The sequence below is a fragment of the Myripristis murdjan genome, chromosome 22, assembly GCF_902150065.1.
Source record: "Myripristis murdjan chromosome 22, fMyrMur1.1, whole genome shotgun sequence".
NCBI classification, from domain to species: domain Eukaryota; kingdom Metazoa; phylum Chordata; class Actinopteri; order Holocentriformes; family Holocentridae; genus Myripristis; species Myripristis murdjan.
In genome coordinates this window covers 20,356,454-20,371,959 of record NC_044001.1, presented here as the reverse complement: position 1 = coordinate 20,371,959, position 15,506 = coordinate 20,356,454, and the positions used below count along the sequence as shown (strand labels likewise).

The following is a 15,506-nucleotide window of genomic DNA, read 5'->3' as shown; positions in this document are numbered from 1 at the left end:
TTATCTTGCATACTCTCTGGTTTTGCTGTGGGTTTAGTGCATGCGGTCTCATGACGGGGGGGCCCATTTTGAGCGTGAGAATCAAGTACACCCACTATCATTAAAGCCCCAGGGCATGTTAAGCAGAAGATGCCAGCCAAAGAATGTATTAGTGTAGGTGCATGCGAAGATAAAGAACAACAGTTAAGCAATTCAATTTCTTCATTATCATCCACATCTCACTTCAACCAGCTTGCCCCAAGCTGCGACATGAGCAGAGAAGGCTTGTGACCTGAGAGGAGATCAAAGACAAGTCAACAGTTTCCCATGCTGCCTCTCTGGCTGTGAGAACACGGTGGCATTGCGCCCTCTACAGGCCACACAGCAGAAGGCAGTTTCTGGTTTATGCAACGTAGGGGGTTAGATTAACACACTAAATGAAACAAGGCTTGTGCCATAATTTGAATCAGATTTGTGTTGTATTTCATCTAGATAAATGAATCTTCTGAATAAGCCTTACGGGATATGGTAATAAGATGGGATGCCTTCAAAGGCTGGTGTGCAAAGGAAGCAATGACACAAGTTGTTTATGTTTTCCTGATATGGTGCAGGGTGGAGGGAGGGCTCCGAATGATGCTTTGATATCCGACTCTACTCTGGAGCCATTAGAGATGAGTGGATTAAGTTTTCAGGTTGATGATTGTGTTGTTTTTGTCTTTTTTATCAGATCAGCCTGAGGGTGTTGGCTGGAGATGTGAGGAAAGATACCTGTGCATAAAGTGCAAAGTTTATGTCTCCCATATAGTTCCCATCAAAACATAGCACGTATGAATTTTATTCAAATAAAAGAAGAGAAAGTACATGTATTGTTATTTTGCCAGGGTCAGGCACCTTTCACTGAAAATCTAATTCATGTGATGAACTAAAATAAATGCATGGCGCAGGAGAGAATTAAAAATCAAATAAAGTTTGCCTTTGAGGGGTGACTTGTTGCATTTTTCTCAAGTCAATCTGAAAAGATGTTTTGTGTCCCGCAAACAACAGAATCCTTTGTGTGCTGCTGTAGACATTTTTTTCTCTCTCTACAAAGATGTGTCAAGACTCTTGTGTGTTATTTCCAGAATGTTCCCTCTCGAGGCTGTGCACTCAAGTTGCCTTTAGGAGAATTTACACATGAAGAAGGAAAAGCTATGAAAGTATATAGAGGAGTGTTTTTTTGTTGTTGTTGTTTTGTTCTGGCTTGAGTTGTGACAGATTATATTAACCCAGTCCTAAAACGCACTGGAGACTAATGATTTATTATGAAAACAAAATTGAGAAAGAAAAAAGTAGGCTATTGTTCATGATGAAACCCATGAGTCATACTGGGATGACAGAACAGACCGGTCTGTCTTCTCTTGTGTACTCACTGTGAAAGACTGCACTTCAAGTCAGCTCTGCAGTGTTTGTATGTATGTAGTGTGTGCAGCATGCAGTATCTATATTCCACAGAAAATTCAAAACAACTCAGATATATGTCAGTTTACATATTAAAGACAAAAGCTTGCAGTAACATTGAAAAACAGTGTGATTTCTGATGGATTTGTGACATGGATTTAAAGCCAGAAACACCATTATAATGTATTACTTGCTCTACAGATCGCATGTTCCTATCTTGACCAGATCATTCACTGCAATTAAGCATATGCCAAGAACTTGTCAAAATAAAAGCACCCTTGCAGTTTAAGCAGTATGTAGCTGCTGGGCTGCAATAACGGCACCGTATCAGGTTATATCAGATGACTCAGGAAGGAACATGTTCAAAGAAACACAGTTCTTGTGTTCGTAGACACTCGACGATTGTCTGAGTTTACTTTCCAAACAAAGGTGGTTTCAGTCTGTACGCCTGCCAACGTCTCACTGCCATAAACAGATCTCTGAGTGTGGCTGCGACTTCTGGATGATGTACAGCATGATTAATAGAGTGTGAAATTTGATGCAAGGAGCCGGGCAAATTACTCATTAAAACCACCAAACACAAGGAGCCTTGTGGAAAGGTTTTGAGGTGTCATGACATAACTTGTGGAGACACTACTGTGCTGCATTACAGCAGGTGTGTGGGTATCTTGATAAAACTGTGCAGTGACAAGACCGCATACTACCTCTCAAGGATCATCGGACATCTGTCTCATTCACATTGGTCTTGTTGCAAAGGAATGTTTTTCCTGGCAAGTTGCTCTGACTGATCAGCTGTAAATAAGACTATCAACACACTACATCAACTGCAGTTTTGAATCTACACAAATACAATCCTATAACCTTGAACGGATTGCCAGTTCTTAATACTTTGTGAAAACAAGTGATGCATCAACTCCATTCACAGCTTCTGCAAATCTGTGATTAGGCTGACGCTGTGTGGTCTTCATAGGAAATGCAGCTCTCATATTGCCAGTTCTGTACAGACTCCTATCCTGATTAAAATACTTGGGAGAACTGGGTGGAAGGGAAGGTCACACTTTGATAATACGATTCTCAGTGAAGTGCTAAAACTCACATCACATTAGAAAAATGATTATGCGTCTCAGCACAGAGCTTTCATTAAATGCTGTAAAGCCAAATAAAAGGTGAAATGTGGATATTTTGTCCTCCACAACTTGAAAACTTGGGATGTGCTACTTTTTCATTTTTTTGAATTGGCACTTTGCATGTTTGCATCTTAGTACTTTTTTCACATTCATCTGTATCCATCACTCTGAACAGTACCAGAAAAAATGAATTTTCAGAGACTAGAAAATGTTTTAGTATAAAGCAACTATGAAATAGGATTTCACATCCTCAGAGGGTTTCAGTATTTACATTGACCAATTAAATAACCAATAGTCTGCACAAGTTATCAATACATTATTGTTCATGTAAATGAATCATTTGCTCCCATTCTGACAGTAATTACAATGGGCATTATGGGTTATTCAAGAAATGATTAATGATCTTTGATTATCTTCCTTGAGTGAATATCAAAAGCCACTGTCATCTCAAGATAAATGAAGGCCCTGTAATTCAGACACACTAATCTGTCATCTGCATTTAAACCTAGCATTGTTTTTTTCTACTGAATGTCAATAAAGTGCTTTATCAGTTTACACTGGTCACACCCAACACTGAACATGAGATGTTTTACAAAATGGACAGAAAGACAGTTTAAATAAATAATATTTATTTAACTTCTGAGTATCACAATACACAACAAAAGGGGAAAAAAATCCCACCTGAGCGACATCTTCCAAATCTTCTTCGCACTTAACTCCCTTTTACATCTGCAAGAAAATATCTGCCATGAAATCACAGTCCTGCTATGTACAAGCTATTTACAGTATTGCAAGTGTCCATGTACTCTGCCACATTAGTGTGATGTGGTGAGTGTATGTTTGCGTGGCAGGGAGGTTTGGCCTGATCTTCTGACAGGCACCCAGTGGCCATAAGGCTTCCTGCTTTCAATGCTGTCCACTCTGGGGGTTACCTTAGCACAAGATGGAGCTGCCACTGTCGGCTTTGCCACTGAGTTCTGAAACAACAAAATTGGGGGGGGGGAAAGCAATGAGTATGTAAATATTCAGGCTGGTCTACACTTAGTTGTCAGCAAAAAGGGCCAAAACATTTCACTTTCACTTCCAAGAAGTCAGAATGTGATATCACGAAAGAGTTTCGTTCACCGCATTATGACTCCATCTACAGTATTAAGTTACACAATTTTCTACTTAATCAAAAATTTAACAGATGGGGTTTGTGGTGTAATGTGTATTTATGTGAGGTTTGTGATATGAGAAGGTTCAGAAAAAAATGAGACTGACACTTTTAAACAACTTACATGAATGCTGAAAGAGATGATTTTCCTCTTAGGGGACATCTTTGGACTGGGGGCATCCTCATCAGGGTCCATCTCACTGCTCTGTTTCAAAGAGACAGAAAAAAGACCGACTTAGATAAGAGTATGAAACTGAAGACAGGTTGAGCTTTGGCAGTTTGTGAAGTTTATTTACACATAGATGCACATTTTAAGTTCCATTATTTATGATGAAAGCAGGTCTAATGTATCAATAAATAGTTATCTAAAAGTATTAGCTTCAACAAACTGCAGCTCTCATGCACATTTTCCTCACATTGCTGTCAAAGGCTAGGCTTGGCGATTAAATAAATGCTTCAAGGACAGACCTTGGAGCAAACAGAACAGAAACAGAAAAATGGCAAACAAAATAAATTAAAAGGATCTCTTCTCTGTCTAGAGTGGAATGATGGTGACGCAGGTTTCCCAGCCCCATTCAGCACACACCGTGTGTACCAACTTATCTTTGGCATATGGAGAGAGGGAGTTCTTCATCTGTTTTTAGTTCTCTTGACAGGCATACAGTCATTATAATGCAGTCCACACGCCTGCGCTCCTTCAGCGAGTGGGAAGATTCTGCTAAATAACAACGACCCATTTCAACTGCAAGCATACACACATTTCTGTAATGTCAAAATCCTGATGTCAAACTATGTGAGGTATGGTATCAGTATAATAGAATTTAAGAAGTCCAAGTGAGTCAACTATATTTCTGTGTAATTAGCATTTGTAAAGACTGTGTATGTTTGAAAGTAGGTGAAATTTTAAAACTCTGTAGACTTGTTAGAAATGCAAACCTCTAATTCATTAACTACTCATTGTAAACATTACAAGAGTCAGCAGTTAACCTTTCACGCAAACACATATGCCGTCACCCAAGTCACATGACTGCCCTCTTATTCTCCTAATCCGAGGAGCCGGTGAGTGAAGAAGACCACTGTCATGTGATCTACGAAGACAGGAATAAATACAGACAGAGTATGTGCGTTCCCTCAGGGGTCCATGGGTTAACACAAAAAACACAGGCAATTCAACACAACAAAGTCCTAGAGCTTATCAGCAGACAGTAAGAGTGTGCCTGACCTGGATGTTGTTGTTGCTGCTGCTTCTAGAAAAGACAGCTAAGGGCTACTTTTGATTGTGTAACCTATGAACAATTTACAGAGGCAATTGCAGAGTCAGGCAATGAGCTGAGCTTTTGTCACTGAAGTCTAATTACTCCTTGACAAGTACATGTGGTCTGAGAAAGTAAACTGTCTTAATTTGTCAACATGATTTGTTTAGTGCTTAGATATGGTGAGTAAAAAAAAGGGAGGAAAAAAAGTACTTACTTCTAGGCCTTGAAATAAATCATTCAATGATTAGAGACCCTAATTCACCCTCAACTTTGCTGTGTGATGTGTCTGATGCAGAGCTAACATATTTCCTCTCTGTTGACACCCACCTGTGATGGAGTCTTTTCAGGAACTGGCTCTGGTCTCACCCGTGCCTCTGGTTCTTGTGTGGCTGGTTTAGACTTCAGCGTTTGCTCCTCCAGGATGGATTTCACACTTTCTGGAAGCTCCACCTGTTCCACTCCAAGGATCTTACTGGCATTGGCTTTCGCAGCTCTCAGAAGTTCCCTTTTATCTGGAAAATACAGAAAATTCTGTTTTATTTCTGTAAATAAATTAAGTGAATCAACCCTCGACTCGTTTAAGGTTTGCTTCTCTGGGTTGCAACCACACAGTGCTAAGTCAGCATCAGGGTGCAGATCGGTGATGTGAAATTACAAATACAAGTAATCATTGACCTAAAATGTTATCTAATCTTACCATCCAAGCTCAAGCTGACGGAGTTTCCTGAAGATCTGGACCTGGAGCGGCTCCTGTAGGTCTTGGAAGTTCTGGAAGGGGAACGAGAAACCTTGCACCTGTAGCGTCCCACAAATCTCCTGTGTGTCCTCCGGTGGCTTGCAGACCTGGAGCGGGACCTATGGCTTCTATGACGTGAGGACCTGTCTGGCGAAGCTGAGCGGCTGTAGGAGCGAGAGTGGGCCCTGTAGCGGCGAGGTGGGGAGCGGTGGCGCCGATGACCATGGCTATATCTGTAATGGCCGCTACAGCGACAGCGGGAAGAGGGCCTATGGCAACGAGGGTGAGAGCGAGACCTGGGACGAGAGGGAGAACTGTTGCTGGATGAAGAGGAACAGCTGGACGAAGACCTGTGGCGTCCCCTGTAGAGGTCACGAGATCTGCGGCTAGGACCAGAAGAGCGGCTGCTGACACTGCTGCTTCTGGATCGGGAGCGAGAACGGGCGTGGGGGGAGGTGGAGCAGGGCAGGCTGTCCTGGTCAAAGATTACACTGATACAGTCATTCAAACGAGAGCGGGCCATCTCAGAGTGTGAATCGTGTCCCTTGGTCATCATCCTGATCACCTAGAAGAACTGAAATGAGATGGAAAAAACATTACTTACACGCACACTTCATAGTACATGTATTATTAGTAAATGGGGTAGCCATATTTGGGTATGGCAAGTCAATGCACACTTAGGCCTTGAAGTAGTGACAAGAAACTGTTAACAATGTAATTTATATAAATGCAGATTTTGACAGTCTATTTCATCAAAAAATTCTGCAAACAAGAAACTAACAAGAATATTTTGACAGTCAACACATTAACAAATGTTGCTACCAGTATAATACGGCAAATAGTAACTGTAAACTCCGTTGGTACATTTTGTTGCGGTATGATACTCCAAAAAAAGAACGTGGTAACACAAATAAACATATCTGTGTCGTTAACTCATTCAACGGCATTCTGAAGCAATCTTTGATACGGCAGGCCATTGACTGGACTTGCATAACAAAGGATTATGCAACGCTGCCCCTAGCTTGCAGGACAGTGTATGGCAGCTGCTAACTAGCTTGGACTGGAAATTTCCAGAGTGACGCAAGCACGAGCTAGCATGATTAGCTTCGGCTAACGTCTGTTCTTCGAGTGATTTGTAGCTCGTTTACAAAATATTCAAAGCAACACTGATATATTTGAAAAAGAAAAATCATACAGAGCATATCTAAATATTTCTAACAACAACCAATAACAAGTATGGGTAAAACTCGAGGTTGATTAAATCCAGCATATGCTACGCTGGCTACGTAGCTAACGACAACGTTGCATTTCTTACCGAGTCCAAAGTGTCTTCAGTCGCTTTTTGGTTCAAATCAGTACTAATGGAATATGTTAAAGTCTTCCTCAAATATTAACGCTATCACAACAGAATAGTCGAGTGAATTTAAGTCTAAAGGGAATAGTTTAAATTGAGGTATTTTCTCAAACGCAGAGGTCAGAAGCTCCTTGCTGCTACACCGTCAGTCGCCTTCCTCCAAATGCAGGGAGGAAGGGTCAACGTCCGTGTGTCGTTACTCCGCGAGCTGCTGGAAAATTCCACTCGATTCAAAAACAGTAGGGGCAATCACGAGAGTCAGCCTGGCGCGCGATGTGCGCATGCAAGTGTGTTGCGCTTTGTTTGCAACGAAATATATGTATTGAATCTTTATTCAGACACAAGGTCCACATAAGAAATGAAATTGAAAATTAAATGATAAAACAAAGATAAAACAGACGCAAAAGTGAAGAAATACATTATACAGTGCTATACCATTAAGTTACCAAAAAATACATATATATGTCATATATACACATACGTACATGTATACATATATACACACACACACACACACACACACACACACATACATATATACATATATATACATACATATACACACACATATACATACATGTACACACATATACACATATACAGGTTACCTATAGATAAGAGATAAAAAAAAAAAAAAAAAAGCAAGTATTTTGTATTTGATTATTTATTTATTAGATGTGGACTATACTATTTCAACTCACTAGGGAATTAAATTTGGTGGCGATTATTATTGTTATTGTTATTATTATTGTTATTATTTAGAGATTGGGTGTTGTGAGGATAACAGTTCGTCGTGACCTGTAATTCTCAACATGATTTTATGAGAATAGGGGTGTATATGATGCTTCAGGAACGGTATTGCTTTCTAAACACAGAAAGCTATTTTTGTGTTTGTCAAGAAACTGTAAGCCTGTACAGGCTCGGTGACATACTTTTAGGAGACTTGTGCATATTTAAGCAATGATGGATACATTAAAAGTCTGTAGTTTAAACATGCTGACTGGATTATCTCAGGTAAAAAGAGACAGATACATTTAGTGGCACTGCCTATTAACTGTGACTGCACACGAGTGATAAAATTTTGACATCTGTTATATTACTCTCAGCTGTCAACATGGAAGTCTTCCTTGGCACCAACTAGTGCTCTATAATTAACTAAGCTATAATATAGATCAGTGGGACCAACCAATTACACTGACAACCATCTTGTTTACAACATACTGCTGCCAAAGATTAGTGGATGCTGCCTGTTGGTAAATTATGAATGGACACAGGCATAAGGGTTCCTCTTTATCAAATTGTAGCTTACAGTATTTATATAGGTTACTTAGATTGATTCAGTATGTGAAAACATTACTGGCTATATCAGATGTCAGTAATCAGCATAAGTAGTGTTGTGAGAAGAACGGCATCCTGAGTCATTCTCTGACTTAATACCTCATCAAATTCAATAGGACAAAATTATCAGCGATCATATATGGGGGAAATATTCTCCTGCTTTCCATGTTAGATCAGGCAAGGTCAACCTGTAATACCTTACCACAGAGAGCAGTGCAGCAATGTTTTTCCGACCCATGTGACTTAGTGCTGATTGGACCTTTGGACCCTTCAGAGAGAGGCAGAGACCATCACACTGATCAGGCAACAAAGCTTTACAACTAGGAGGATGATTGCTACCATACACATGCCTCAAATGGAGTTGATTCTGTTATCAGTGGCTCAAGAGTGGCATTTAATGACTGATTGGCAAATATTTTACAGTTAAGTGAACGTTTTGTGCATGAGGTCCTCCAGTCTGCATATCAGGTTACATTTTATAAGTTTTTGATAATCATTAACATTCAAAGTCAGGCTATGTTTGCAGACTCCATGTCCCTGTTTTCTGAGTGATCTGATCACAAGCTTCCTCCCACTGCTGCTCCCTGGCTTATAGGTACTGTCAGCCTCTTTTCTATATGTTTGTATATTTCAGGGGTACATTTCTCAAAAGTATCTTATATTAGTCTACCATAGTTATATACATTACTGTACACTTTGGCAGGAGTGACATCAGTGTTAAAGCCCTTTAGTGTTACATGTACAAAATGTGTAGGTCTTTACATATCAATGAAGCAAGAAATGGCTATTCAAAAACATTTCAATTTGATTTATTAAGTAGAAACATGGAAATGGAGTAAAAGTGTTAAAGTAAATAATTCCCCAAAACAAAAATGCCATTTTAACAGCCCACAGATTAAGCTGAGGTGAATGTGTTAATTTAAGTGATAAATTCATCACACATGGTATCACAATTCTTCTGTAGAATCAACTCCTTCATTTGACAAAATGTAACAAACTTGCTCCTTTAGTAAATCAGTAACAAACACTTGAAACAATCCCCTTCATTTGCTATAATGTATACATGGTGCACATCTGTCTCATCGCTTGGTCTCAGAAGAAAGAGGCCAGCCATCCCACTGTTGCTCCAACACCTGCAGCCGCTGCGCTGGCCGTCGCTGACAGACCTGCTGCACCTGCATCGACATGACAGAGTTTAGGATCCTAGAGAGAGCAGCATAGTGTCAGCAGAAACAAACACAGCATCACATGTTGAGAAAGTCTCTCCATCCATCACTGGAGGACATCACACAGCTGGGCCAAAGTATATTCAGGTCATTCCCATCATCATCAACCAACATGTTAAATGGGCAACAAGTGACATTTTATTGCCTCATGGGCTAAAATGGCCATGGTGTATCTGCGGGGAGCTGTTCCATCTGTCCCACTAACCTTCAGTTGTTCAGTCATGAAGGAATGAATAATGTAGGTTTTTAAATCAGTGTTCTCACTTCTACCTAACCTGCTACCTCTAATTCCTTTCCTCTTAACAAGACTAATAAAGGTCATTCCTTACCTAATGCCTCTTAAATTAACATATTAATGATTTAACTGATGCAATCCTACAGCCAAGTAAAAACTATACCTGCTGATTGCAAGACAGCGACCACACTCCCTGCTGCCACTCCTCCTCCATTGGCAATAGCAGCGGAGGACATCATGCTGGCAGCATATGAGCCTGCTGCTATCCCGGCTGAGGTGAAGCCTGCAGCTGCCAGGGCGGCAGGGGCCACGGCCACTGCGCCTGCTGCAGAGCCAGCGACAACATGAGGTTCATTTGGTTTCACAATGGACTCACCTTATAGTAATCAGTGGCAATTATCACTGATGCGGCCACTGGAAGATGAGTGAAGGAAAATTGAGAATTTCATGACTGAAAGTTTTAATGATCCAGTATTTACAAGTCCAATGTCTTACCTGCACCTGCCACAGCCGCGACAGCTGATACTAAAACACAAAAGCAAACCCAAAATGAGCATCTCCTACTTCTCAGATAAATGCTATGCTTATACCTATACCTATACCTATAGCCTATACCTGTGTGGATTGTCAAGGAAATCTATATTTTCTTTAAGAGAGAAGTTATACTCGCCTGGGTCCATGTTAGTTTCGCGTATGAGTGGAGATGCTTGATGTGAAGCTTTATATAGTGGGGTACGGGAGTATTTCTGAAGAATCGAAACTGAAATCTGAGCCAATAGAGGGCGCCAGAGGAGAAGACACCCCTCGCTGTGCAGGCAGCTGGCACAAGAAACAGGAACCGAAAGTAATTTGCATAGAAGGAAAGGAAAAGACAAGCAAACATTTCAAAGAGGAGATAGGCCTTGTTCTACCTGCTCCTTAAAAACAGTATACATTGGACGTTTCATCATCTATTGACATAGCTCTTTGGGAATAGAATGTTTTGGCTCTAGTGACAGTGGAATTCACATAAAAAGACAACTAAAAAGTACTTCTGTTCTAATGCACAGTATTTAGGTATTTATTAGCAGAGATTATTATATTTTTTTAAATTTAGTACATATTGCATGATCCACAGGTTTTACAGCTTTGAAAAAAAAGCTTTGAGTGCAAAAATATGATCAATTTCACAAAAGCAATAACCTTTCAAAGTTGATATAAGCCAGATTTCCAATGAAGCAATCAGATCCAAATCCTATCACATAATCCATACAGGCTGTACTAAAGCTCAGCAAGCTCAAGGCACTAAAAAGCAGAGAAATGTGGCCAAGTTTCCAAGGCTTTCTTTTGAAACATACGGTCCATCCATACTGCTGACCTGGAATGGCCAGGACGCAAACACTGTGCTCTGCCCTCTACACCAGAGGGAGCCACAGACCGTCAAACTAAATCACCTTGACAAAGAAAACACTTGGGACAGTTCAAATGCCTGAGGGGGAGTTGATTTCTGCCCTCAGTGGGGATATGATATAGTGGCCTGTAACAGCTGAATGTCAACTAGACCACACTGGGTTGTACTCAATCATTTTAAAATTATGTGAGACAGATATTCCATTATGAGAGTAGGGCCTCCTGTGCCAAACCTCACTTTGCCTGCTGGAGAAGCCTCTACATCCATCTGCAAGATTTGTATAGAAAGTCAGTTCAGGAAGAATTCCCTCCAGGATGTTAGTGCAGCTGTTACCATCTTAATAATAATAATAATAATAATAACACATTTTATTTATAAGCGCCTTTCTTGACACTCAAGGACACTTTACCAAGATATCTTGCCATGTAAAACAAACGAAACATTTATCTAAAAATACAAACCTGTCCTTTGCAACTTCAGTGGTTGCTTTTGGTTTTATTTCCTCTATGGTGCCACATCTCTTTGCTGTCCATGTCCATAATGGACCCCCAAACACGATATAATGCTATATTAACCCTCACTACTGTAGCCTATAACCCAACTATTTCAAGGCTGATTTTGAAATTATTTACAGATCTAAGAAAAAGTGCAAGAACATACAGCCTATCAGTTTATTTATACAAGTTCTTGTAATTGCATAAAAATGACCTATTTTGTTCACGTCGGATGTAAGCATACTCCAAACAGACCCAAGCAAAGGCCTGAGGGATATTAAAAGTTCAAATCAGTGCCAGTCACCCGCCCACTTGTAGCAGTGTGTCTTGAGGTGCAAATCACAAGGCAAAACACAGACAGAGGGGATCAAACATTTATTTACCCTTATTAAAAGTTACAATAAAACCATTAACATCTTTAAACGATAGCAAAATAAAGAGAACCAAAAATATTGGCCAAAACATATTTACAGAGACAATTTGCAGATAAAAAGCTCACATTTTTGTACACAATCCCAACCCCTGCATCATAAACTCTGAAATGTGAACACTGCAAGACTCAAAGCTTGAATGTGGTTTTAGCCAGAAAAGAATCAAAATGCACGAACAAAGACATAGTTCTTGCCGCCTCCCCTCCTCGAATTTCACTTTTCTATACAGCACAAAATACTTGAAATTTGGGGGTAAAACATAGGAATGTAGAATTGTAAAAATGAATAAGATCATTTGAAAGGTTTATGTGTCCATATAACAGTCATTTCGAGTGAAGGAGATGGTCTTTCCCGCTCCGTAACCTTTGCCGATTTCTAGATCCCAAAAAGATGAGAAAGAAAAATAAAATGTTATAGGGCTGCCACGCTGATAAAAAGGATGCTTCTCCATGAATTGGGAAAATAAGTCAGTATTCCTGATTCGCTCCACATCCAATCCATTACCTTCGCCGCACTTCCAGTCCCTGTGTGTACCATGAGGGGGCGACGCAAGCCGACACTTTCATCATGAGAGGGCCCGGTGAGATTCCGTCTGTCAAAGAACTAATAAAAGGCAGTGAACTGGTGGTTGAATCAGCAAACGTGATATATCCTTCTTTGTCTTCTTTTGTAGTTTTGTTTATAACTTTAAGAACGTGGCACGAGTCTCTCATATATATATTTATATACTTTAATCTTGGAAAGTCAGTTCAGGTGCCTCGACGGGGTGCAGTCACTCTGCCTTGGCCTCGCCCTCGGAGGCTGCGGGTGTCGTGTCCTCAGCTGGGGCGGCCTCCTCGGCCTGGGCAGCCTCTGTGGGCGGGGCCTCCTCGGCTGCCTTGCTCTCTCCCTCTGGGGCCGCAGCTTCCTCCTCTTTGGCCTCAGCGGCCGGCGTCTCCTCTTTGGTTTCCTTGGCTGCGTGGCCATTCTCCTCGGGCTTGTCCTCCACCGTAGGGGAGGTGGCCTCCTCCTTGCCTTCCTCGCTGCCCTTCTTGGTCTTCTTCAGTGAGATGCCCTTGAACTTGAAGGAGTTCTTCAGGGAGAACTTCTTCTTCTTCTTTCCATCCTTGGCAGCCTCGCCCTCCGCTTTGGCAGCTTCGCCCTCAGCAGCAGGAGCTGGTTCGATGGCGTCTCCGGCACTTTGTTCGCCCTCTTTGGCTGTCTCGACTGTCCCGTTTCCATCTGCGGCAGCCGCATCCCCGTCAGGCTTGGCTGAGACGTCACCATTAGTTTTCACATGGCCATTTTCCTGCAGAAAAGGGGGGTTTATTAGTTGTGTTTCAAAATAATGCAAATGGCTCACTCACCCACTCTGCTATGCAGCTGGGTTGAGTGCAGATAAAAAAGGAATTGTGCTGAAGAAATGTGTCTGCCTGTCTTGTAAACAGGACTTGAGGGTGAGGAAGTCTGGCATTGGCCTATTGAGTCCAACAGTTGCTCTGTGTTATGTGAGGAAAGATACTTGCCCGTCTGATGTTGAGGACAAGGGGATTCAACAGCTGTTTGCTATGACTCTCACCAGACACATGGGGGCAGTAAAGGTGCATGGAGACGTCAGTACAGCGAGCAGTTTGGGAACAAAGGAATCCCCCAGAAACCCAGTTGCTGCAGCTCGTATCAACTATTGCTTTCAGCATGGAATTAACAATATCTGACCGCAATGGAGCACACACCATTTACAATCACCGACAGAAACACTCGTTTTAAAACGAAATTTCAAAATCTAACTCGACAATTTATAGACTGTGATAAGGTGATAATTATGTGTCAATCAAATTCTGCGGTGTGACAACAAGTTCACGATCGTGTCTGAATGGGAGACAGCCTCGACATCTTCTGATCTGGATTAGGACAAACAGCTGCCGCCAAGTCACAACATAATTCATCAATTAACTGTACAGACTAATTGCGCGTCGCCAATCAAAACGTGCTGTTTAAACCCCCAACTCCATTATTTTTGCATTAAAACCATTGAATTATTGGTTAAAATGCAAGACTAGAGCACGTCTACGTCGGAGACGATGGGGTTTGCACTGGCGCTCGTCTGCGCTTTGTTTGCAACTCCGCAAAATGCGCCTCCAGCAGAGCACATTTGCAGCCTGTGCAGCGCATCTTTTGTTCAGCGTGTCAGCGACTAAGCCAACCTGACTACATCCAACTCATGAGAGAAAACAGGTCCAAAATGACGATCACAAGCCAACTTTGCCGTCGTTTGACACATTTTGACTACAAATTTACTTGTGCGACCCCCCAGACGGAATCAACAAAGGGGGGTATGGTGCGCGGCTGTGTGGGGACGACCGTGGCCATCGATGCGCGCTCACCGGCTGTTTTGCTGCATGTCTGATTTTATCTGTTTCTGTTCAATTCGATATAATTTCACGAGAAACAGGTGGTTTACTAACCGAGGATTGAATTTGCGCTCAGTTTACATCACCTCCTAAAGCATTTGCCCCGTTTCTGCCGCTGCCCTGAGATCTGCCAATGGCACCCATGCTGGAAGTGGGCGTTGGGTGCCATGTGGAGCCCTGCTGATGTTAGGTGGGCCTACTTACCTGGCCATTGGCTTTAGCGGCAGCAGGGTCGGCGGCGGCTTTCCCCTCAACAGCTACTCCACCCTTGGACAACTGGGCTCCCATTTTTTTTCCTTTAGGTTTCCTGAACAAAAAAATAAAATCTAAAAAGAAAAACCTCAAGGAGTTTTGAGATTTAAAAATCCAGCTCAGGAATTGGTAGATCTTGCCAAAGAGGGGGAAAAAATCCGAACAGACCCCCTTTTCCCTAGGTTTGGAAAGCGAGAAGATCCCCCTTTAGTGAGTGTGAACCTCACGGTGGCTGAGCTCAAATTAAAGGATGTCTGGGGTACAACTGTGAGTATTTCAACCGCGCCTCAAACTCGACTACTGTCTCCACCTATGGGCGTGACAGTCAGTGTTTGTCCAATCTGCTGCCGGGGGCTGGGCTTCGTTCACCTCCTGTCACCACAGCAGACAGCCACTCAACTCAATGCTCAGCAAGAGTTTTTTCTACTATTTCAGCTGTTGGGAAGAGTGAAATTTTTTATTTTTGCTTATTAACTTGGACTGCACTTGTTGCCACTCTTGAATGAAGGGATTGGTTAGATTTTGCAGGCAACACTAAATTACATAGTGAGATGATATTTATGATAAAGTACTGGTCCTGCAGCAAAGCTTAGGATATCATAAACACAACTAAACTATACATTATTTATAATGTACTACATGACTGTTGTAGGACTATTACAGTGATACCATAAGAACCAAGACATGCCATGAAGTTCAGTAAGG

The 15,506-nt window shown here is 41.6% G+C and overlaps 3 protein-coding genes across 5 annotated transcripts; all 3 read right to left on the bottom strand.

Annotated features, from left to right (window-relative positions):
* Positions 1-3,155: 3,155 nt before the first annotated feature.
* On the bottom strand, positions 3,156-7,248 carry rsrp1 (arginine/serine-rich protein 1). 3 transcript variants are annotated; one of them, XM_030082102.1, is made up of 6 exons: positions 7,007-7,248; positions 5,653-6,265; positions 5,283-5,467; positions 3,824-3,904; positions 3,476-3,520; positions 3,156-3,272 (listed from the first exon to the last, which is right to left on the bottom strand). In XM_030082102.1, the coding sequence occupies exons 2-6, from the start codon at positions 6,245-6,247 to the stop codon at positions 3,267-3,269; spliced, it is 912 nt and encodes a 303-aa protein (XP_029937962.1). In that variant the 5' UTR covers positions 6,248-6,265; positions 7,007-7,248; the 3' UTR covers positions 3,156-3,266. The 3 variants fall into 3 exon arrangements, with proteins under 3 accessions (XP_029937962.1, XP_029937960.1, XP_029937959.1); XM_030082100.1 differs by having other exon boundaries at positions 3,156-3,520; positions 5,653-6,256; positions 7,007-7,247; XM_030082099.1 differs by having other exon boundaries at positions 3,156-3,520; positions 7,007-7,246.
* A 1,992-nt stretch (positions 7,249-9,240) lies between these two features.
* Positions 9,241-10,565, bottom strand: LOC115380852 (interferon alpha-inducible protein 27-like protein 2A). The gene is made up of 4 exons (XM_030082104.1): positions 10,515-10,565; positions 10,340-10,369; positions 10,008-10,169; positions 9,241-9,558 (listed from the first exon to the last, which is right to left on the bottom strand). Exons 1-4 carry the CDS (start codon positions 10,522-10,524, stop codon positions 9,476-9,478), a joined length of 285 nt encoding a protein of 94 aa, XP_029937964.1. The 5' UTR covers positions 10,525-10,565; the 3' UTR covers positions 9,241-9,475.
* A 1,523-nt stretch (positions 10,566-12,088) lies between these two features.
* Positions 12,089-15,065, bottom strand: marcksl1a (MARCKS-like 1a). The gene is made up of 2 exons (XM_030044927.1): positions 14,754-15,065; positions 12,089-13,447 (listed from the first exon to the last, which is right to left on the bottom strand). The coding sequence occupies exons 1-2, from the start codon at positions 14,835-14,837 to the stop codon at positions 12,932-12,934; spliced, it is 600 nt and encodes a 199-aa protein (XP_029900787.1). The 5' UTR covers positions 14,838-15,065; the 3' UTR covers positions 12,089-12,931.
* Between the last annotated feature and the right edge of the window lie 441 nt (positions 15,066-15,506).

Excerpts from the sequence above, each read along its gene's own strand:
- marcksl1a (XM_030044927.1), bottom strand. The coding sequence starts at position 14,837 with ATGGGAGCCCAGTTGTCCAAGGGTGGAGTAGCTGTTGAGGGGAAAGCC. Across the intron at positions 13,448-14,753 it reads CCGCTAAAGCCAATGGCCAG|GAAAATGGCCATGTGAAAAC; the intron begins GTAAGTAGGCCC and ends CCTTTTCTGCAG.
- LOC115380852 (XM_030082104.1), bottom strand. Across the intron at positions 10,170-10,339 it reads CGCGGCTGTGGCAGGTGCAG|CAGGCGCAGTGGCCGTGGCC; the intron begins GTAAGACATTGG and ends CTGGCTCTGCAG. Across the intron at positions 9,559-10,007 it reads CGCTGTCTTGCAATCAGCAG|GTGCAGCAGGTCTGTCAGCG; the intron begins GTATAGTTTTTA and ends ATGTCGATGCAG.
- rsrp1 (XM_030082100.1), bottom strand. The coding sequence starts at position 6,247 with ATGATGACCAAGGGACACGATTCACACTCTGAGATGGCCCGCTCTCGT. Across the intron at positions 3,905-5,282 it reads CTGAAAAGACTCCATCACAG|AGCAGTGAGATGGACCCTGA; the intron begins GTGGGTGTCAAC and ends TCTTTGAAACAG. Across the intron at positions 3,521-3,823 it reads TCATCTCTTTCAGCATTCAT|AACTCAGTGGCAAAGCCGAC; the intron begins GTAAGTTGTTTA and ends TTGTTGTTTCAG.